The 23,057-nt window shown below is 37.1% G+C and overlaps 1 protein-coding gene across 2 annotated transcripts in view; it reads right to left on the bottom strand.

Annotated features, from left to right (window-relative positions):
• Window positions 1–2,001: 2,001 nt before the first annotated feature.
• Window positions 2,002–23,057, bottom strand: part of PPP4R3A (protein phosphatase 4 regulatory subunit 3A) — a 66,494-nt gene continuing 45,438 nt past the window's right edge. The window contains exons 5-16 of one of the 2 annotated variants that reach the window (XM_045015079.1): window positions 19,454–19,531; window positions 19,253–19,369; window positions 18,522–18,639; window positions 15,543–15,676; window positions 15,329–15,431; window positions 14,136–14,294; window positions 10,799–10,968; window positions 9,220–9,362; window positions 6,484–6,674; window positions 5,686–5,912; window positions 3,064–3,130; window positions 2,002–2,747 (exon numbers count right to left, since the gene is read on the bottom strand). In XM_045015079.1, the coding sequence (XP_044871014.1) occupies window positions 3,110–3,130; window positions 5,686–5,912; window positions 6,484–6,674; window positions 9,220–9,362; window positions 10,799–10,968; window positions 14,136–14,294; window positions 15,329–15,431; window positions 15,543–15,676; window positions 18,522–18,639; window positions 19,253–19,369; window positions 19,454–19,531 (1,461 nt within the window). In that variant the 3' untranslated portion in view covers window positions 2,002–2,747; window positions 3,064–3,109. The remainder of the gene's footprint in view (window positions 2,748–3,063; window positions 3,131–5,685; window positions 5,913–6,483; window positions 6,675–9,219; window positions 9,363–10,798; window positions 10,969–14,135; window positions 14,295–15,328; window positions 15,432–15,542; window positions 15,677–18,521; window positions 18,640–19,252; window positions 19,370–19,453; window positions 19,532–23,057) is intronic. The other variant, XM_045015078.1, reaches the window with a different exon arrangement.

The following is a 23,057-nucleotide window of genomic DNA, read 5'->3' as shown; positions in this document are numbered from 1 at the left end:
TCTTGGGCCTCTTGCTCTTTCAGCTCCATGGCTCCCTTGTGGGCAGCTGTTTCTATTTCAGCTTCTCAGGCTTGTTGGAGGGCTGTTTTTTCTTTTTCATTCAGCTCCATGGCTTGTTTTTGGGCAGCTGCTTCTCTTTTCTTTTTTCTTCTCAGCTTCCAGGGCTCACTGGAGGGCAGCTGTTTCTTTTTCCTTCAGCTCCATGGCTCACCAGTGGGCAGCTTCCTGCTCCTTCATTCTCATCTCGGGTGTCAGTCTTAGTATTCATGTTCTTTGTCCTTTGCTTCTTTCTCCAAACTGGCCAATTCCAGGTTTGCCGTTGTTTTGCTGGTGCTCATATTTATGTTTTACACTGGATTAGATAAAACTGTGTTTAAATTGAAGTGTCTGAATAACTATCTGAAACAATAAGCTGGCGTGTTTCCTTAAAATACATATACTGTCCAGGAGAGAGCTAGGCAGTACAGGACACAGTTCTGGGGGAAAATCTAGGACTGTTTTAGTCATTCTACTGTATAACCAAGGCTAGTGATAGCCAAAGTGTAACCCAAGTGTGGCTGGCAGGCTGCAGTTATATACAGACGTTCAGGACGTGGCTTGCATGCTGTCTGTGGCCCAGATGGGAGCTACTTCAGCAAGGAATTGTAATTTACCCAAGGCTGCAGGACAGGGGTCACACAGCTGCTCATTAGTCTGGATTGTATCCTCGTATGTCACAACCATACACTATGAATATAACTTATAAAGTAACAATGGACCTGAAAAACTGATGCAAGAAGTAACTTGTTGAGGAAAAGGTAGTTAATGCAAAGAAAGATTAATTCACATTGTATTCTAGAATAACAAATTCACTTTCCCCTCCTGTCCCCTCCACTGTGTTTTCTCATTTAAATCTGGAATTACTGTGCAATTACATATGTATTAATAAAGATGAAGCTCAAATTGCTTTGACAATGACAACTGGCACACAATCCGAAAAGTATTTTTTGTAGGCACCTTACAGACAATGTGTCAGTTTCCATGCAACATTCCACCTACAGACACTAAAAGCTAAGCTGCTATCTATGGTCAAATCCTGGATCCCCACTGATCATTATCCCACTATAAAATGGCATATTTTGTGACAGTCTGGTGATGTGAATGAGCAGAGGGCAATCAACTTCTCATTAAGCAGGTATCTTTTGATTGGAAAAGAATGAAACTAATTTCTAACTAACAAGATACTCTTATTATTTTGCTACTTATTGAAAGTACATCCCTCTACTTAAGAATTGAGACTCATCAGGTTTTGGAAAACAGATATGGTTTCTGAGTTTCATTACTGTTTTCCAGCCAGGTATCAGAATAGATCTCAACAGATGGTATTCTGGTAAGCGATAAATCCTGGAAACATCTTTATAACAATACTAAAACTGGTATTCCAAAGGGAGTCAGATGTTTAAAAAATACCACTAATGCAGATTTTCCTTCACCTTTAATTATTTCTTTTTTTATTTTCATAAGTCAAATGTGTCAATATACTGGTGTGCCTAAATCATCCATCATCCATTTTGATTCGTAAGTATACCATCACTGTTCCCAGTTATGATATTTCAAAATCTCTTTGGAATACTAATTTCATCTTTATAGGTTTCTTCAACTTTTTTTTTTTTTAAATTCCACCCTATTTCCCTGAATCGTTTCTCAAGACAGTTGCTGATGTAAAGTTTAATATAAAATATTTAGTCACAAAATAGTATTGCTTTTGTATGCACATTGTGGCAAGAATCATTTTTTTTCAATAAAAACTATACCATCTTCCATAAAATCCTACACATATCAAGATTTGTGATGCAGAACAAAATTACACAGGGTGAAACAGGTACCAGCACAACAGTGAGATTATATTACATCAAAAAATTTTTAATGGTCCCAAATATATACTCAACAACTAAGCATACACTCAGGGGGGCAAAATAAAATAAAATAAAATAAAATTATGACACAAAAAGTGACCACATCTAGAATTCCACTCAATCTTTAATCAAGAAGGGACAGACAAATCCCCCACCTCCAAAAAAATCTGCAGTTTAAAGGGCAAAAGGGAACAGATAAAAAAAGAGGAAACTTTATATTCAGGCCCTCCCACATAGAGGTTTTTAAAACCTGTTGCAGCTTGACTAAAATGTTCAGAATGTATGATTTCAAAGGCAGGTCTCTTTATACAAAGAAACTGCTGGCATTCTTAGTGAAGAATTATGGCAAGACAGCCTTTTCTTCAAAAGTCTCATACATTGTCCAAGAAAGCATATTCTGATTGTAGTAACTGACCAGCCAATCCAGAGTTCCATGAACAAAACTCCTGCCCTGTTGGCTTTTTATTTTTTCCATTTCCTTCCCTGAGAAAAGGGCAATGTGTGGTCCAAGCTGGAGAGCTCAAAGGCATAAGTCTTCCCCCTAAATGTAATATTTTCCCCTTCTTCTGCTCCTTTGAATTGGCACTTGATTAGCAGAAATCCATTTGTATAGGTTGATCTGTGTCACACACAGTAATTCACAAAAGATTGCTGCTTTGTTGTGTATTATTATTTTTCATTTGAAAAATTAGTAGTTTTTTTCCTTCCCCAACTGGAATTGATATTAGACGGTTGCCATTATGACGACTCAAGTTTTGCTTTCTTTGACAAAGGTACAGTTTCTTCCTTATCTTCATCTTCATCATCCTCTTCATCATCATCAGGATAATCTACAAGCCCCACTAGACCTCCCTGTGAAGAAATACAAATAATTAAGACGTACACAAAAATGAACCAAATATTGCTCAATCCCAGAGATACTAGAAAATGTTATTACCACAAGAATATTGATAAGTCTGAAGTTTTGTAAAAAAACCCAACTCCAACATGCACAAAAGCAATATCTTTTGGAAGTGCTGATTACAGTAAGTCCAAAAAAAATGTTCTACCCCTCCAAACAATCCTACCTATGGGGATAATTTGGGTAGAAATTAAAGAAAATGCAAACTACTCAGCAAAAAAATTGTCATTGCAGCTCAATCTGTACAAAGATGGAAATTTCCATTACCTAGGATAGTTGACTGGATTGCAGCAATGAGCGATCTGGCAGAACTTCAGAGACAATATGGAACATCCTTCAAATTGAATTATCAATTAGGATAATTTTATAATATGGTCTCTTTTCACTAACACTAATTTAAAAGTAGTAATAGTAATTGTAAATATGTTTATTATATGAAAAGTAGCTTTATTAATATGATGTGAAGGTTACAAAATTTAAACAATTTTAGGAAATTCAAAATTAGAAGCATCTCTAGTAACATGAACTCATCTACACTGAACATACTGACCAAACCATTTTAATTCAGATGTCTATAGTTAGGCACCTACATCTATATTTAGGCACCTAAATATGTGACTTGATCTTACCAGGTGGTTAGCACCCACAACTCCCACTTACTACAGTATTTTCCAATTTCTGGAATTTAGTCAACACATCACTACAAAGAATTATGGGCGCCAAGCATGTATGACGATCAAGTCCCTTTTTTAGGTGCCTAACTTTAGACATCCAAGTTAGAAAATTTTGGCCATTGCATACCAAGGCATAAATGCAACAAGTATATTGTATACAATATACACACACAATATACAGTTGTATTTTATACAGCATTACACTGTGTGTGTGTGTATATGTATATATATTATATATTATATATATATATATATTATATATATATATATTATATATATATATATATATAAAATAATGTGAGCAAATAAATGTTACTAGAAAACCTAATTCCAATGTTATTTCTAATGGGTGTATATAAGAATAAAGTGATAACAGCATTTTTAGAGAAAAATGTTCAGAATCCACAGACATACTATTGTATTAAATTAGGAGAAAGATATCTTATACAGAAAGACCATTGTTGCACTGTATTAACAGATAACCCAACAAATTGCACAACAGTAGTGTAAATATAATCTTTTCATAGTACTATGGACCATTTTACATTTAAAACAATAACTCAAATGCAAGACCGTATCTACAGCTAGATTTATTGCTTGGGGGATGGGATCAAAGAAGAGGGGTTGTCAGGATCAGGAAACTGTCAACAATCTAAGTATTGTAGTTAAAGTTCACTTTTGATCTGGCTTTTCAGCTTGTGAGTGAGTTATAAAACAAAAACTAATTTATAGAATACTAAAAAACAAGGGCAGTATCATTCCCCTAATATCTGTACATAAAGGGGAGTTTTCTGTGTGTAGATACTGTTATTCCAGAACAGAACCATTAGTTTCCTTTGTGGCACTATCCTATTCTCCCATATTCCTCCAAAAACTCAGTGACCCATGCATGCAGGGGAGTAGGCAGATGTGCAATCCCTGTATTCATGTTTTAGTAGAATCCCCTCTGTTCTGAAGAGTAACTAATGTAAGGAACGTCCTAAAGGTATCCGAGTTTTAACTCTGCTCTGCTGCTAGGAAGTGCAGCAGGGCTACCAGAGGCATGTGAGGGAACAAAAGCCTCCACATGGATAGGGAATCTGTTGGAGACACAGTTAAATTCCATGAATACCTGATCTACTGCTTCTTCCATGGGTGGGACAAATCTGCCACCCCTCTTCCCTACAAAAGAACTCGGAGGACACATTTTTAAGGGAATCTCACATTAGTTCTCTTTCCAATCAGGATTCCCTGCTGCAGGTATACTATGACTGATAGAAAATTTTTTTTAGTAAGATAGAACAAAAATGAGATTGGAGGTGAAAAACAAGCATCCAGACTTTTAAAAACTGATGAAATGGCCTCATTTCCAGGCTTCCGGGAGAACACATGACTAGAGAAAGATCCAAGCAACTTTTCAGAAATGGAAGAATTCAGTACTAGTCGGTACTGGTTTTCTTAGTTGGTTTCTATTACCATGAAATTCTGCTCTCCATATATTTTTTTCCCACTGTGAAAATCGATCTTGTTAATACACAAATGTTAACTACATTTTGTCCTAAAATTATATTTAACTGCATTTACAAATATAGTGTTGTTGGTGTTTTAATATCCTCCTTCTGGAAATTTCATACAACTACTAATAATCCTTTTTAATGATTTTTTTTTTATTAGTTTAGTGTGCTGCACCTGAAAACTGACAGTCAATTGAAAAAAAAGCTGAAATTTCTTTCGAAGCAAAATTTTAATAATCACACGTGTGTTGTGGCATACAGCAACTGTCTCCAAGAATATATGGCCACAGCTAATAAAATAGCTGTAGGAGTCTCGACACTGCTGTAAGAATTGCTGCTAGGGACGTATATTGGTATGCAGCAAAATTTGGTAATATTTCCATTAACTCTTTCAACAGCAAACTATTTCTGCCCCCTCCCCCCCAGTATTCCTATGCAATCCAATGAATGTAGATTGCTTTTTATAGTCCACAATAAAAATAAATGAAAATGGAGATACATTAAAAAAATACTTTATACTTAAGATTTTTTTGAAGTGGTGCACAAACTTGTGCACAAAAATTTATTTAAATACTCCTTTTGTTTATATTAGGTCAAGGCTCTTCAAAAGTGCCAGAGACCAGGAAAACGTACAAAAGGAAATAACTCAAATTTATGTAGGTGATCAGATGGGCTCTAAATTTGCTAGAATAAAAATTTGACCAATGGCAGCTGAAAGATACCTTGGTAGTAATAGCTGCCATCTGAGATGTGCTTTTAGAAACTGATCCCGGTGATCCTGGTGATCCTGGAGATCCTGGCGATCCTGGAGAGCCAGACAAGTTACTTGCAGATGACTGGCTGGTAAGGTTAGTTTTTGTACCACTAGAGAAGGAAAGTTTGAAACTTGGGCTCTGACGACCTGAAAGATTAGTTTTCAGAAGGACCTCCTTTTCTTCACTCTCTTTCACTGTAGAAAAGAAATGTAGTTTTGAGTGATACCCCAGTGACTTTTGTAAATAAATGTGAGTTATGAAATGTTTAATATTTTGCTACAAAAGTTACATCTGTCTAACTTCACTTGTACCTTGGTGGAAGGAGATAAATGAATATATTTTTATAGTAACTTGTATTATTGTAATGCCTAACAGCCTTTGTCACAGACCAGGACCCCATTGTGTACTATTCAGTGATATTATTTGTTGAATGTACAAAGAAGCTGACTAGATATAAATTAAGCAAACAGCATATGGACAACTTGATTATTCAGCTGGGATTTTCTTCATTTCAGTCCTTTAAGAAAAACAGGCAAATTCATTCAGAGAACATTATTTTTGCACTTTTATGCCTTTAAACAGATATGAATAAAACCTAAAATGGTTTGAGTTTAGTTGCATGTAGCAAGTTCTAAAACTAAAAATAAGGCTTTATATGAAAATACAGGCAAACCCTTGACTATAGTAGAAATAATACTTCCTTAAAAATAAGCCCAGGCTTTCATTTAAGCTAGATACACTGCCATTCTCCTTCCAGTCACTTACATTTTTTCCTTTCCATGAATTTACTAATAGGGTCCATAATGTCTTCATCATTTTTAGTTTTGTCAGAGGGGGGCACCACTGCTTCGCCATCTTCCATATCATCTTCATCACTATTAAACCACATTTCCTCCTCATCCTCTAGGGTTCTCGCATCTCTGCGGTATCTATGATTTCTCAAGATGGAGCGCATGCTGTGGAACAAGTAGGTTTTAAGGATTTTCACACTCAAGTATCACTTTAAATTTACATAAATATTGGAATAAATCAGCACAGCATAGGTTTACACACTTTGAGCTTATAGACAAAAATAATGTGATAAAAGAACTATCAATATTTTATTTTTTTTAAAAGTCATCCTGAAACCAGTACATTTATTTACTTCACGTGGACTACACAAAGAAATCCAACAAGAGAAATTTTTGTAGTATATAGCACAGTAAAGCCTCACTAATAAGCACATTCACACATATATCACCACTCTCTTCAAAAGGTGCTGTAAGTCTTTAAATTACTAAGAATAGTCTAGTACAAGTAAATTGTGGAGTATTGTCATAATACTGATCTACAATTGCCAAAATAAACAAACGACATTTTAATGCATTATCGTTGTCCTATAGTGCAAATTATACTTAATTGATTGAATTTTCATTTATCAGTAAATACAAATGTTGTAACAACAGATGTCATGAATGAGGTGTCATTATTGTCAACTCTCACAATTTTATTGTGAATCTGACGGTTAGTGTATATTTTTGAAGTCCAGCTCCTGGAGTCAGGAAATTACATTACTTTTTTTTAGTGAAAGATTAAGTTTCTACCGCTTCTGAGTGCAGAGAAAAATCTTAAAAACATGAGCCCTCTACACTCAAAAATCAGGAGGCAAATAAAAAGAATCCAGAACAGTTTGTTTTCAACCTCTCATGTTTTTTGTGGCCTGACTCATGATATTTTAATACTTGCGACTGGCAATACTGTGGTCTTGCTGTGTCTATGTTCAGTACCATTTTTAATTTTGTTGAATATAGAATTCTGGTAAGTTTAGAAGTTTTCATCTTAAATCAAACTAAGTCCTACACCCTTGTGAGTATTCTGGAGCTCACACTCTCCCAAGTTGTGGACCTGTCTTAACCAAAGTACTTCTTGCACTAAACTGCATAATCAAATCTTTGCTATTTTTGCATGCTTCACTTAGGGCCAGCTAGTGGCCTGGCTTACGAGACCACAAAGGAATGTAAATGACAGCAAGACACTCCCCTCCCATGCTGCCTCTGAATAGGAGGGCTGCCCCCATATCCACTATAGGCATAGGAGGAGGAAAGTTAGGCCAACTGTGCCTCTCAGGGCCATAATTCTTTCCTTAGGCAGCTCTGAGACAGCACAACTATGAGCTATCCCTTAGCCTGAGCTAAACGCAAAGGACAATTTAGCTCTTAGTGTTTTGTTTTTTTCTAACTGAATAGGAGAGAGGGATTTCTTCTGTGCTGGGCTAATGCCATAAAGGGGCAAAGAGAGAATATTGTTTATTTTTTTAATTAAGGGCAATGCACCTCTAAATCAGATATGCTGACAAATCAATAAATTAAGTAGAGATAATGTGATGCCTTTAAATGTGGGAATAACTGTCAAATAGCTTCCTCAGATGTGAAATCTCTGATACGGATGAATGTTTGTTCCTCCCTCCCACACGCATGCTAATACAAAAGCTCTAGGGTTTGAGTTTTACATATATTGAAATGCTCAGTTCACCAGGTATTAGATACTAATAATTCAAAGTAATAAAATTTAAACACAACATATTAGCACAAAATACTGTATATTTGAAGCACACTCTAAAACATGGTAGTTCTATTAAAGACATTTATGGCATTTTAAAACAAATCCGCTGTAATCCTGCTCCTTTGCTTAAATTTTCAGATGCTCAAACTGAAATATCAGAGTTAAGAAATCTCTCAGAATGAAGTCAAATATACATTAAAATAACACAGCATGTTCTGAAATTAGGGTGGCTGGATGCCGGTTCAAAAGGGGTCCTCACAGTGTCCGGTCAGATCTATTGACTGGACACCGAAAGTTCAATTACTGCAGGTGAGAGAGTCTGGGCGGTGCCGAGTCATCACCCGCGCCAGCCCCTACTCAGCCGTGGCTGCCTCCTACGTGCATCGGGTAGTTGCAGCTGCCAGCCCCGGCTCAGCAGGCAAGTCCTTCCTGACCCATGCAGAGTGGAAGAGCAGCATGCAACAGGGGGAGGGGGAAAGAGGAGCAAGTGTGTGTGTGTGGGGGGGGGGGGGGCTCAGGAGGAAGAGGTGGGGCAGGGCAAGGCCTGGGGGGGAAGAGGCAGGGCAGGGCAGGACCTCAGGGGGAAGTGGGAGGATAGGGGAGGTTCTGGCACTCCCGCTGGAGTGTCCAGTTTTTATATATTACCAAGTTGGCAACTCTATCTGAAATTTAAACTTCTACAATGGGTAACATGCATAATTTCATTCAAATGTGTTTTCAGTGTGTTCAAACCACAATATAAATAATTCAAAAACATCAATTGAACACCAACCAAGTGTTTGAGCAACACAGATCTGGAAATCACACTATCAATCAGATCTGTTCAGCAAGACCTGAGCTGCAAACAGCAAAGGGTCTGAATTATTCATGGCTGCCCTGCTAGTGCACAGAAATCCAAATGCCTATATCCTCAAATACAATTTAGCATGGAAGTATTAATACATGGAAATGTATATTTACCTGTCAAGTTTGGGATTATCTTGTCTTTCCCTTTGTTGTTCAAATCGTAGTTTCAATCCTTTGAACGTCTGCACATAATCTACGTCTTCCAGTGCTTTCCAGTAATTCTCAATTACATGAGCGGTTAATGATTTTATATCTTCCTATAAGAAAAGTACAATCAAAACAGTGACCTTTTAATTCTTCAAGACAATTAATTTATCTTGTTACTGTAATAAAAATACAGCAGGGTATAACTGAAAGATATGGAAAAGATGCAATATTCATAAAATGCCTTTGAAGTAAGGCATACTAATTTATTTAATTAAAAAAACATTGTAAATACCAGTGTAGCTGAAATCTGGTACTTAACTTCTGATTAATAATTTGATAAAAAAGAGAACAATAACAGTTTTGTATTCATAAATTCTTCTAAACTTTAAAAAAAGGGTAAAAAAAACCGTCTACAAAGCCAGTATAAAAACAATGAAAGCAACTCTAAAAAAAATTAATATCTCTGTATGGCAATTTACACATTTTTATGTCAGTCTCCTTATATTTGTTGTAATAACTAAACAAGGAAGTCAATACTTTTATTTTCCTCTCTCCCTCTCTAGAATAAACAATCACTACTCAACAAAAAAAGGAAAACAAATAATTATATTTTTATGTCAGAGGGAAGACAAGGGGAAAGAGAGGTTTATTTCTCCACAAAATGAGCTGTGGGGACAGCTCTCAATCCTACAGAACTTTAAGAGACCAGTAGGAAGCCAGGGTCCTCTGGCTCTGGAGCTTCAACACAAATACCACTCTCCAAAAATTTGACTCCACTGAAGTTGTGCTACCAACAACGACTATCCCAGGCCTTGATTACCCTGGGGCCCCCCCATGTAAGTGGGATGATCCCCATCACAGAGAGTTACTAAAGCTCCAGGATATGTTACATTTCCCAAGTAATTCCTACAGGACTAGTGGGGAATGATTAATGTCCTCCAGACCCCCACCCCAACCTAACATCAGGCTGCCCTTCCCCCTTGTGGATCTTAAAACCAGACAGCATCTTGCCAGGGTCTGGGTGAAGGTGGCAGGTGGGGGAACAGTTCTCTGGAGGGAACTGACTAGTCCCTTATTGCCCAGCCAGAAATCTTGGGGACCAATATTTATATCAGTTAGATTAACACATGTCTTCATATTCTTTAGTATTACTATAGTTGCACCAGAGCACACAATTAGCGTGTTCATGTGTGAAATTTTAAGTTACATCTATTCTTTAATACTTTCCAGAAAAAATTAATCAAATCCAGAGTTAGTTTATACAATGGTTACATTTTTAAGTCTAGGCACAATGGAGAGCAACTTCAACACTATACATCCATTGAATGTAGAGCTTTGACAACAAAGGCAGTGTTTTCAAACAGTGGTACATACAAAACTTCACTTAAATTACGGATTTCTAGTGGTCACATTATTATGATGCTTTCATCTGAACACCATCAGATGCAACTGGGCATCCATAATTGTATCATAAATTCAAGTATTTAACTCGAAGTACACATGATGTATTATAAAAATTAAATGGTCAATTCAAGACAGTACTTACCACCCTAATAAATTCAAACATCTCTATTATAGCAGAGTTCATCAGATTATAGCGGGATCCATTGTTGAGAAATGCTTTGACCACAGGTTCAAACAAAAAGCTTTTCATTATATAACGGTTATAGAATTCATCCTTCAACCCAATTATCTTTCTCTTAAAACGAAGGGCACCTGAAACAGAGAAATGGTTGTTAAAAAGCCATGAATTTTTAATATTTTACATTTAAAAGCAAAAAACCCAGCAATTGTTCCAAGCTGACTACAAGAAGGATACTCCCAATCCCAACGCTCACGGAGTTTTACATTGTTGGTAATGGATTATGTACTCAAATATCCAGTATCCTGTGGATTAAATCTACAGTAGCTCTTGAAACTAGAATTGAAATGTAATGACATTTTACATTACCAGGAGGAAAAAATCCTTCAGAGTAATCCTAAATACACAGGTCATCTCTTTTCAGTGAACATGCTTTAACAAAATAGAATGCTGTAAATTAGGCACATTTCATAATTACACTGCTAGTGTGTAACTGAAACAACAGTTCAAGTTTAAAAGAAAAATCATTTAACAACGTAGGAATCATTGACAATATTCATGGTTGGATTATGATGTAATCATTAAAAAAAAAGATAAATTTGCCATTAACAAAAATAAGAAATAAGTAGTACAGACTGTAATCAGGTATTGTATTGGGTGATTAGCTGAATCTTCCCAGCATTTATCATTAAATCTTAAAATCCAGTCCCAGCCCTCTTTGGAGCAGACACTGTCAACCTTACTGTGCTATGCTTTTGAGATTTAGAAGCCCACTGGAATTTAGACAGAGACTACATAATTTATTTAACTTGTGATCAAAAGTCAAAGATAAACTACTGGTATTCCCTGTGCCATCTACACTTTCATGACCAAATTCTCAACATATTTTCCTCCAATCAGAATTTTGCTCATAAATTTCTATTTTCCAATGAGAGTCTTGAATCTATTTCATTATTTTTGTATTAATTTTTTAAATGTAAACCTTCTTATTTTTAAATGAGAAATGGCATTTTCTCTCTCTTTCAAACGCACAGTGGAGCCTTGATCTATTTACATCTTCAAGGCTCTCCCTTCTGAGGAACTCTAGCACTACCTTAGCATTTGAGGTCTCACAGCACCTTACTGTAGATAACTGAGGGCTTGCTTCTCTGCACTTACAGCGCTGCTGGAGTGCAGCTACGCTACTGTAGTCTTAGGGCTTGGCTACACTTGAAAGTTGCAGCGCTGGGAGTTACAGCGCTGGTCGTGCAGCTGTGCAGGAACAGCGCTGGTGTGTGGCCACACTCACAGCTACCAGCGCTGGTGTGTGGCCACATTTGCAGCGCTGTTGGGAGTGATGCAATATGGGCAGCTATCCCAGCGTTCAAGTGGCAGCAACATGCTTTTCAAAAGAGGGGGGTGGAGTGGGGTCTAGTGTGACAGGGAGCGGGGGGAGAGAGAAAGTGGATTTTTGGAGCCAACACTGTGTGTTTAGCTTCCTGCCTTGAAAAAATCAGAAAATGTTTCCAACCCCTTAGTCTTAACTCTTAATTGCAAACAACCTGCATCCAACACGACTCCCCGCTGTTTCACTCACTCCCTGCCTGCCTCTCATTTGATTGTTTACAGCCAGGTACAGATTGATCACAGCAAACAGGAGCTCTGTTTGTTTTTTAGATAAGCAGCACCGGCAACGGAGCTCCGCGCGGAGCTCGTTCACAACAAAACAAAGAGAGGCTGCATAACAAAACAAAAAGTAATTTAGTTAAAACATTCTGGGATATCTCCTAATACCCTGGAGGCCAATTAAAGCGCTGGTGTGTGGCCACACTTGATGAGCAGCGCTGGATCACCAGCGCTGCAATGCTTATTCCCCAAGCAGACCAGGTGTTCAGCCAGCGCTGCAGCCAGGGAGTTGCAGCGCTGGATGTGCCTTGCAGGTGTGGACAGTTACTAATTGCAGCGCTGGAAAGCCTCCACCAGCGCTGCAACTTGCAAGTGTAGCCAAGCCCTCAGGGAATACGCTACCTATGCCAACAGGAGAGCTTCTCCTGTCAGCACAGGCACTCCACCTCCCTGAGAGGCAGTAGCTATAACTCGACTCAGTGCTGTTTACACCAGGAGTTAGGTCAGTATAACTGCATTGCTCAGGGATGGGGATTTTCTACACATTTGAGCAACGTAGTTATAGTGACATAAGTTTGTACTGTAGACCAAGGCTAATGCAGGTAACCTTCCCTCCATTGTTTTGTGAGAAGTGATGAAAATGGACCAACTATGCATGTGTGAAATGTCATTATTGAAGGGCTTTGATTCTGCCAAAATGATTTTCAATGGAACACTCAAAAAGCTCTCCTCAATCCAAGCTACTTATTTCCCTGCAAATTTTCAACTTTCTATCCTACTCTTTATTCACATTTACAAGTGACATTTTGCAAAGTATTAACAACTGCTCAATTAGTCACTTAACTTTTTGGAGTTGTTGTTCAGGGTCTTCCCACCACTAGTCTTGACAATGAAATGGATTTTCTTTACATGGCTGTGCAAAGCTCATTGACATTTATCACCAGAAGTGTTTCTCTCCAGAATGAAGTACTATAATTAGCACAACAAAGGTCTTGTCTATATGGTGCATTACTCCATACTAGAGAGGTGTTAATTCTAGTGTGCACTAGGTTGTCACATATTAACCAGCCAACGTGAACCATGCTGATGCACATTAAAAGTTCATATGTGTGTTAACATAATTCTGCTTTAAATGGGACTACGTTAATGCATGCCAAGGAACTTTTAGTATGTGCCAGCAGGGTCACAACAGGCCAGTTAATGTGCAACACACTAGAATTTACACATCTCTGGTGTGGACTAATGCCCTTATCAACAAACCCAAGAAGTGCTGACCTTGACCAATGTAGTGTTACTAGATTCTAAATACTAGCTCAGGAGAAGCATCTGAACATGCATCAACAGTGAAAATCTTCGGTATTTTAAAATGTTACATTTATTATAGATAGAGATCCAGATGTCCAATTAAAAATGCTTTTGAAATTTTTTCTAAAGCAAGTACTATTTAAAACCTATGGAGTGTTCCCCTAGCTAGTTTAATTAATACAGCCTCTTTCAATTTCATCTTCCCTCATCATTGAGGAATAACATATCAACAAATTGCTATGAGAAATATAGACCTAGTTGTAAAGGTAGCATATTTGTGCTGAACTGGTAACTGTCATGCTTCTGTAAATGTGTTTTTCTTCCAGTAAAATACAATCAAAGAATATTAATCTTCACACAGCTAAATTTATTCTCTATAATTCAAACTTACATAATGCCAAGAAAGCATGCTTTGAGGCCATGAGAACTAGTACTCTCCGTAGGATATCCTTGTTAATAATATAGTTCTTTATGTGATACGTATGATGTTCTACACAGAATGTTAGCAATTCCAATATTAATGCCAAGAGCTGGGCTGTCTGAAAATCATCTATAAACAAAAAACAAAATGTTAACAAGAACATGAATTTAAAAATATTTAGGGCCTACTTTTCAGAAAGTGACTCCAAATTTGCAGATGCAATCAGATAACTAGATGCTTAAATGCCATTGTGCTCTCCTGCACCTAGTTTAGGTAAATAACTGGAAGCCACGCTTAGACCTTTACAAAACAAATATACAATCCCTGGATTTGGTATTTTCACCAAAAGCCCAGGTCTACACCTGAAAAGGTTTGCCAGGATTGTTACCCAAGCAAATACTCCTATACTATAGACACAGATTATATCTGCAAAAAGGTGCTTTTGACAGTATAGCTTATACCAGTTTGGTGAGCAAAGTAAGATAGACTAGTAAAAGCCCTGCTATGCCCTGCATAACTGCATCTATACTAAGGTTTTTGCCAGTATAGAAATGTTGTACCAAAAAGTCATCTCTAACTGACATTACTATACCAGCAAAAGTTTCTAATGTGGACCCAGCCTAAGGTAATTTGTTAAAAGCCATGTAAGAGATTTTAAAAGTTAGGTTTTTTTGTTTTTTTTTAAAAAAGGTTTCTAGACTACAACCTAGCACTAGAGCGAAGATGAAATTATTGATGGACTCATTAGAATGATAAGTTAAAGAACAAGAGAAAAATGGAAAATTTAAACTCAGATTTCTTCGTCTAAAAAAATGTAAAACTAGTTGATCTGAAACGTAGTTGAGTTACAGGCTCTTATAAATGCACATGAGACCCAAAGAAAAATAAAATACAATTTCAAAATTTTCTGGAAGCTGGTTCGAAATTATATTTTATTTTTCTTTGTTGAATATATGCATTTCAAAAGGAGTAACTGAAAAGCATACTTCCAATGTTTTCACCTGGCTCTGAGTCACCTTTCTGGTTCAAATCAGACAAAAATCTTTTGAAATACTCTTATTCTGATCATGCAGAGTTTCAGACATCCTTTGACAGTTATTCTATTCTATGTACTACAATTCAATAGCCTTGGACATGACTTCCAACATTCACAGTAGTCTCACCTTTGCTAGGCTTCTCCTCTGTTGTATTAGCCAGTAAGGGAGCTGTGAGAACATGCATACAATGTTTATAGAAGAAACCCAGGAATTCTGTCTTTTCAGTTTTCTAAAGGATAAAAAATATATCAATATTTTAATACGAAAGTAACTTAAATTACCAACAAAATTTTAAAACACGAAAAAACCCAACCAAACTTGAATTTGGGAATGCACTTACATTGGCTGTGGCCAGCATGTTTTCTGGATCAACTAAAGTACGAAGGAGACCCATGAGTTGGACTGCCCCTCCAAGTTCAGGATCTGTATCACAAATCATGTGTTCTATGATGAGGTTAATGAGTAAAATATCCTAATAGAGAAGATATAAAAATGAAGAGATTAGTTATGACTAAGAAAAACTAAAATTAAAAAGGGACACTGTCAGGTCAAATTTGGCCCAAAACTAAGATTTTGTAAAATAAAAGATTTTAGGACAAAATTTAGGACTAACAGAAATAGATCCTTGAAATGTATTTTTAAAAATGCCCATGAAAACCTACTCTATTTGTATCCCTAATACTGATGCACTATACTCATCCATGAGAATCTTTCAGAGCAACTACAAATGGCAGATAAATAAAAAACTTGGATAAAAAAATAGACTAGTCTAAACTGAAAATACAAAAAAAAGTAAACAGCATAAATGGTGAGAAGGTACATGCATAAAATTCTTATGTTGATTTTATGATGTGCATTATGGAATTTGTTTTTTTTGAAATTAGGAGTTTTAACCTGAGTGTCCTTTTAAAATACAATGCAAGTCCCTACTTCTGCAAACACATGGGACTCCTGAACTAAACGGGATTACTCACATGTGTAAAGTTATTCAAATGCATAAATGTTTGCAGAATAGGAGTTCAAGAGTAAAAATTTCCATTCTCATATAATCCCTTAGTGCTTGCATGCCCTATTACCAGCAACAGCAGGGCCATCCAGAAATTGAGACATCAGGTTAAGGCCCTGATTCTGCATACACTTATGTACATGCTTTACTTTTACACACCTGAGTAGTCAAATGAAGACAATGGGTCAACTCACAAGTAAAATTAAGCAAATTTATGTTAGCAGGATCAGGGCCTTAGATTATAACTTGTCTGCCATATTTGTAGGAGGTTTTCCATACAGAAACAAGATTAGCAGCTGTACAATATGAAAGTAAACTATTTCCTGAAACAAAACAAGTTTTAAAACTAACTTGAAACACTGGATATATTTCTACTAAACTGGCCAAATATGAACTAAAAATATTTTAGTTATCTCACTATTTAATTACGGTCTTAAGCCACCAATACAGAAATTAAATAGAGCTATGATCAGAATCATCTTAAATTACCATGGAAATAAAGGGTAGTACAATTTATTTATTTGTTTAGCTAACTGTATTTTAAAGTAACACAAAAAAGATTATGGGAGACAGGTATATAAAGCAGCTAAAAATATATACCAAGTACTTTAGATCCAGAATACATTTTTAAACAGCTATGGGTTCATTTTTTATTCAAAATTCCATCTTTCTATTTATAGGAAATAATGCTGCCCTCTTCTTATTTACAATGTCACCAGAAAGTGAGAAGAGGCATTTGCATGGCACTTTTGTAGCTGGCAATGCAAGGTATTTATGTGCGGGATATGCTAAACATTTGTATGCCACTTCATGCTTTGGCCACCAATCCAAACAACATGCTTCCATGCTGATGATGCTCATTAAAAAAAAATGTGTTAATTAAATTTGTGACTGAACTCCTTGGGGGAGAATTGTATGTCCCCTGCTATGTTTTACTCACATTCTGCCATATTGTTCATGTTATAGCAGTCTCGGATGATGATGCAGCACATGTTGTTCATTTTAAGAACACTTTCACTGCAGATTAGACAATACACAAAAATTTCTAAAAATAGCTACAGCACTCAACCCAAAGCTTAAGAATCTGAAGTGCCTTCCAAAATCTGAGCAGGACAAGGTGTGTAGCATGCTTTCAGAAGTCTTAAAAGAGCAACACTCTGATGCGGAAACTACAGAACTACAGAACCCGAACCACCAAAAAAAGAAAATCAACCTTCTGCTGGTGGCATCTGATTCAGATAATGAAAATGAACATGCATCTGTCTGCACTGCTTTGGATTGTTATCGAGCAGAACATTTGTCATCAACATGCAGGCATGTCCTCTGGAATGGTGGTTGAAGCATGAAGGGACACATGAAGCTTTAGCGCATCTGGCATGTAAATATCTTGCGAGGCTGGTTACGACAGTGCCATGAGAATGCCTGTTCTCTCTTTCGGGTGACATTGTAAACAAGAAGCAGGTAACATTACCTCCTGCAAATGTAAACAAACGAGTTTGTCTGAGCACCTGGCTGAACAAGTAGGACTGAGTGGACTTGTAGGCTCTAAAATTTTACGTTGTTTTATTTTTGAATGCAGGTTTTTTTGTACATAATTCTACATTTGTAAGTTCAACTTTCATGATAAAAAGATTGCACTACAGTACTCATATTAGGCGAACTGAAAAATACTATTTCTTTTGTTTTTTTACAGTACACTTTATATTCTGTGTTGTAATTGAAATCAATATATTTGAAAATGTAAAAAACATCCAAAAATATTTAAATAAATGGTATTCTATTATTGTTTAACAGTGCGATTGTGATTAATTTTTTAAATTGCTTGACAGCCCTAAAATTTACACATCAATTGGTGCACTCCAATAAGCAACCTGGCAGGGTAGAAAAGTTACTTTTTATTTAAACACCCCAATCCTGTAAGTACTTAAGAACGTGCTCAGGCCCCATTGGACTGCTCATACACTTAAAGTTAAGGAACATGACTAAGTGTTTGCAGGACTGGGGTCCAAAAAGGCTATGCAAATGAGGAGATATGGTCACCTTTCCAAATATGAAAGATTAATACATAAAATAGGGTAAGCTGTAGTTTATATAATTGTGTTGTGATTAATAATATTATTGTAAATACTACCGTGATGGGTACGAGAGAGAACCTTCCAACCATAGTTAATTTTTTTTTTTAAAGGAAAGGTTCTAGAAAACTATTTCAAATGCACATTTGTCAAATGAAAACTCAGAAAGTAGGATTTAGTCACTAATAATAGAGACATAAATATGAACCTTCTAAAAAAGCTTCAGAGGACCTCCTACTTACATCATCATTTTGTTGAGCTTCCTGCATAACAAACTCTCGTACCATGGATGGATTGTACTCAACCAAATATGAGAATATATCAGTAGCTGCACTTCGCACTTGTGCATCATCCATACCCTGGAAAGTCAATTAAAACTGTTTAAGTACTTTAAAGAACAAAAATTGTTGTACTTGAAAGGCATAACAGTAGTTTTTTAAATGAGCAGAAGAAATTTCAGAAATCATAGTTCTGTCTGAATTTTTATTATTAACTATTACTGTTACAAGTAATAACTAAAGTCACCATAAATAAGAGTTGAGGGCTCCCCCCCACCGTTTTTTTCTGGTTTAATTGATAGCTTTGTATGTAATCAGTTTAACAGTTTCTCTGGTTTATTGGTCATAGCCCTGTTTTAGTCTGAACACAGAAACAGACCAGAAAAAGGAATAAAGATTGGGAAAAAAATTGCAAATTCACAAAAACTGCTAGGGGGACTTAGTGATCTAATACCTAAGACTACTTTAAAAACAAACCAAACCAAAACAAAACTTTCAAGTGGACTGAATTTCAAGATGACAGTATCCCTTTCAGACAAAACAAATCACTAAAGTACTTCAGAAAGCCATGACACGGCAGTGTTGCTGTAACTACTTTTTAAATAATTATCTTTTCTGAAATGAAAAAATATAACTGTTACAACAAATATTTACAAAAAGTCATCTCAGAAAAATACATATTGCATTAACTTACTAGGATGACTTCTAGTGCTGGCAGTATACCCATATTAGACAATGTTTTGAAAAAAGCATCTCTGTTTTGAGGTTGTAATGTTTGAGAAAATGCACAGAACTCTTTGAGAAAGTTTACCTGAAATGTAGAAAACAACATGCTAGTGATTAACAACATTCAGACAACGAATAGTCACTTCATGAATATTTTACAAATGCTTACCAATTCTTGTCTTTTCTCCTCATCTGTGGCTTCATCTGTTAATTGTGCAAACAATTCTGTCAGAAATTTTTCATCTTCCTACAAAAGTAAGATAATGCCATGTGTTTATTTGACAATACTGAAGCTAACTCTCATAATATTAACTCCCCAAAGCCATGCCTCCTACATTTTATACCACTGTGCATGCACAGAATTTATGTCCGGCACAGAATTTTGTATTTTCTGTGCAGAAAAAAACCCACTCTGCCTGAGAGGTGCTGCAGTTCCACCTTTCGCCCACCAGAGGCCACTGTGATGCCAGAACAGATAGCTGTGGCTGACCAGCAGCCCACAGCGCAGCACCCTGCCCCATGCCGTTGCACTGCTTCTGAGGGGAGAGGGAAATAAGTTTCTGTATTGTAGTTTAGATGGATTACTCAAAAATCTCTATTAATTTGCCTAGTAAGGAATTTGTCAAAAAACACCAAACACTCCGGATATCTATTTTTGTCTGTATTATTATAGACATACTTTCTGATAGATATTTTGAAATAAATTACCAAAATAACTGAAACTAGTGTGATTACATTGTATTATTTATGCATAAATCTGAAGAATTTTTAAAATATTGTGCACAGAATTTTTTATTTTTTTGGCACAGAATTCCCCCAGGAAATAATTTTAAAGGGAAAATACAGTTGTGTAGGATACTTAATTGTAACAGTGTCAATCAACTTTCCACTTAATACATGTAACTGATGGAAGATGCGTCATGATTGGCGCAATCTATAGGAGGGCTGAAGGACCGATCAATCACGGTGACATGTAACTGACTATGTGTCCTTTCCTTGCTGTTGTGTGCTGTTATATGCAATTTTCTTTCCTAGGTTCATTCCATTTTCTTTCCAATTGTGGTACATCTGTCAGTCTTCTCTTTTCCTTGTCTCTCTCAATTTGCAAAATATCCCTACATTATATTGTCTGATTATCACCCCTCTATTTGGTCTCTCCCCTCCCCCCAAAAAATCACTCTCTGACTCTGTCTCATTATCACATTTTTTTTTTTAAAAAGTACCCTAATCAAATCACACTCTCCTATCCATATCATCCACTCATAAACAGGGCCTGGAAATTTTACCAGAGACCTTAACATAACTATACCCAGTAGCTTAAAAAATGATATGAGAGGAAAGGAAGATTCCAACACCAAGATGTTGGGAAAGGGGTGAGTGCTGAAAACCAAATGAAAATGATTAGATTCTTATCAATTCCACTGCTGCTCACAAGGTTATTAATGGCAGCAGTCAAAATTGATTAACATTCATGCTGCTGAAGCTTAGCAAAGCTGAGCAGTGGCAAACACACTGGAGCCATCTGTCTGCAGACTTAAGACAGCACTATATCAGTTAGACTTTATACTTGGTTTATGTTTGGAAGGTTAAGAGCTAAAAATCCTTAAAAACAAAACAATCCCCCGCCCCCAAACAGTAACTGATAGCTTTTCCAGGCAAATGCTTTCTACATGCCACATATACGCAGCGTTTGAAAAAAATCTACTCAACACTAAGTTGAAATATACTTAATACATTATTAATGCAATAAGTGGCCAAGAAACCCAAAACAAAACAGTGATTGAACCCCAAATTTTTTTTGGAAGAGTCCTATATACTTAAAGGAGGCCATTCATCAATCTTGCAATTATTTGGCGCAGATCAGGATGAGCAATGCCAACCACCTACTCACAACAAAAGGAGATCTAAGAAGCCTCACTTGAAGCTTAGTGATCTTCCAAACTGAGTTATAGCTGAGTAGACAAAAAAAACCCTTACTAATAGCCTGGAGCGGACATTCCAGATTCCAACTGAGGTCATACCCAAGAAACTCAAGTATGGGGGTCTACAATTCAATAGTTTTTTTTATGAGAGAACACAGGTGTGGTTATCTGGCACTGGTCTACCATTTGAATTTCTAAATGTTTTGTTCAAATCCTTAGTCTATCATGAAGTAATTACAGAAATTATACTAAATTTATGACAGACTGTAGAGAGACCGATGTACTCTTATTTACCTGACCACCACAACAGTTCAGTTATTTACTCCAAACATAAAAATTTTTTCTTGAAACAAAATCCAAGTTACCATCCTTGAATAACAGTCAAAGTAAGAGGAGACTAAGTAGATCTGGGTGGCACATTGAACTGTACAGTATTAATACCACCACCTCAAACTGGAAGAAAGTAGTAATCTGGTCCATCTATTACCACTGAAACCTTTAACAAGATCCATGCTCATCCCTGCCATGATAGCAACATATCATAACTGTCATCTAGATGACCTCACAAGGAACATTTTTTCTCCTTTACTAGGAATGGGAATGAGTGGATGGCCTACACCAGGGGTCCCCAACCTTTTTAGGTCCAGGGACCGGTTTCGTTTGCCGGACCCTCCGCAGGCGTGCCTGCGGGAGGTCCAGCTGAGCCGCAGGACGAGCGCTCCCTCCGCAGTCGTGCCTGCGGGAGGTCCGCTGCTCTCGGGGCTCAGCTGGAGCTTCCGCAGGCACGCCTGCGGAAGCTCCACTGGGTCGGTTCGCGGCCCGGTTTCTAAGAGGCCGCGGACCGGTACCGGGCCGCGGACCGGGGGTTGGGGACCCCTGGCCTACACCACATCTTTTTCATCTCAATTACAATCCCTGGAAGTGAGTATAAAAAGCTAAATTAGTACAACATTAAAATTGCAGAGTTAAAAGCACTCAAAAGTCAGGAAGAGTACAACTTTCAGAAGTGCCTAAGTGACTTTAGCTTAGTACCATTTTCACTGAAAGTTAATGAGATTTAGGCTCCTAAATCACTTTTGAAAATGAGATTTGAGCCTAAATCAGAGAGGCATTTTGAAAATTTTTCCCTAAGTGCTAAAAGTTGCATATGCAACCGTAACTCTATAACCCTCTCTGTATGTATTACAATAAAGCAGGGGTCGGCAACCTTTCAGAAGTGGTGTGCCGAGTCTTCATTTATTCACTCTAGTTTAAGGTTCACGTGCCAGTAATACATTTTAACATTTTTAGAAGGTCTCTTTCTATACGTCTATACATACAACAATAGTTTAGTTATACATTAAAGTAAATAAGGTTTTAAAAGTGTTTAAGAATCTTCATTTAAAATTAAATTAAAATGCAGAGCCCCCCAGACCAGTGGCCAGGACCCAGGCAGTGCAAGTGCCACTGAAAAAATCAGCTCGCGTGCTGCCTTTGGCACGCATGCCATAGGTTGCCTACCGCTGATCTAAATGGACGGTCCATACAGATTTTGCCCTTTCTGGCTCCCATCTCTCCCTGCAATATTGATCCACACAAACACCCCAGATACTTTTCAAGTTCAGAAGATGGTAGCATGTGCATTGGAGAGGAAAAGCAGCGACTGTACCAGCAACAGGGTGGGGGGGGGAGGGGGAGGAAAGGGGGCATTGCTACCACATAAAGGAGCATTAGGAGGTTCTTTCAAATGAACCTGTGCACAGAATACTCTGATTGACACAGTGCCCAGGGGAGTTTCAGCTTCTCTCTTTCGGTGATGCCAGTGGCTCAGAGACACAGCTCAGCTGCAACTCCTGACATGAAACTGACACA

The sequence above is a fragment of the Mauremys mutica genome, chromosome 4 (genome assembly GCF_020497125.1).
Source record: "Mauremys mutica isolate MM-2020 ecotype Southern chromosome 4, ASM2049712v1, whole genome shotgun sequence".
Classification (NCBI taxonomy): Eukaryota; Metazoa; Chordata; order Testudines; family Geoemydidae; genus Mauremys; species Mauremys mutica.
The sequence above is the reverse complement of the archived record's forward strand: the minus strand, read 5'-3'. Positions and strand labels throughout refer to the sequence as shown.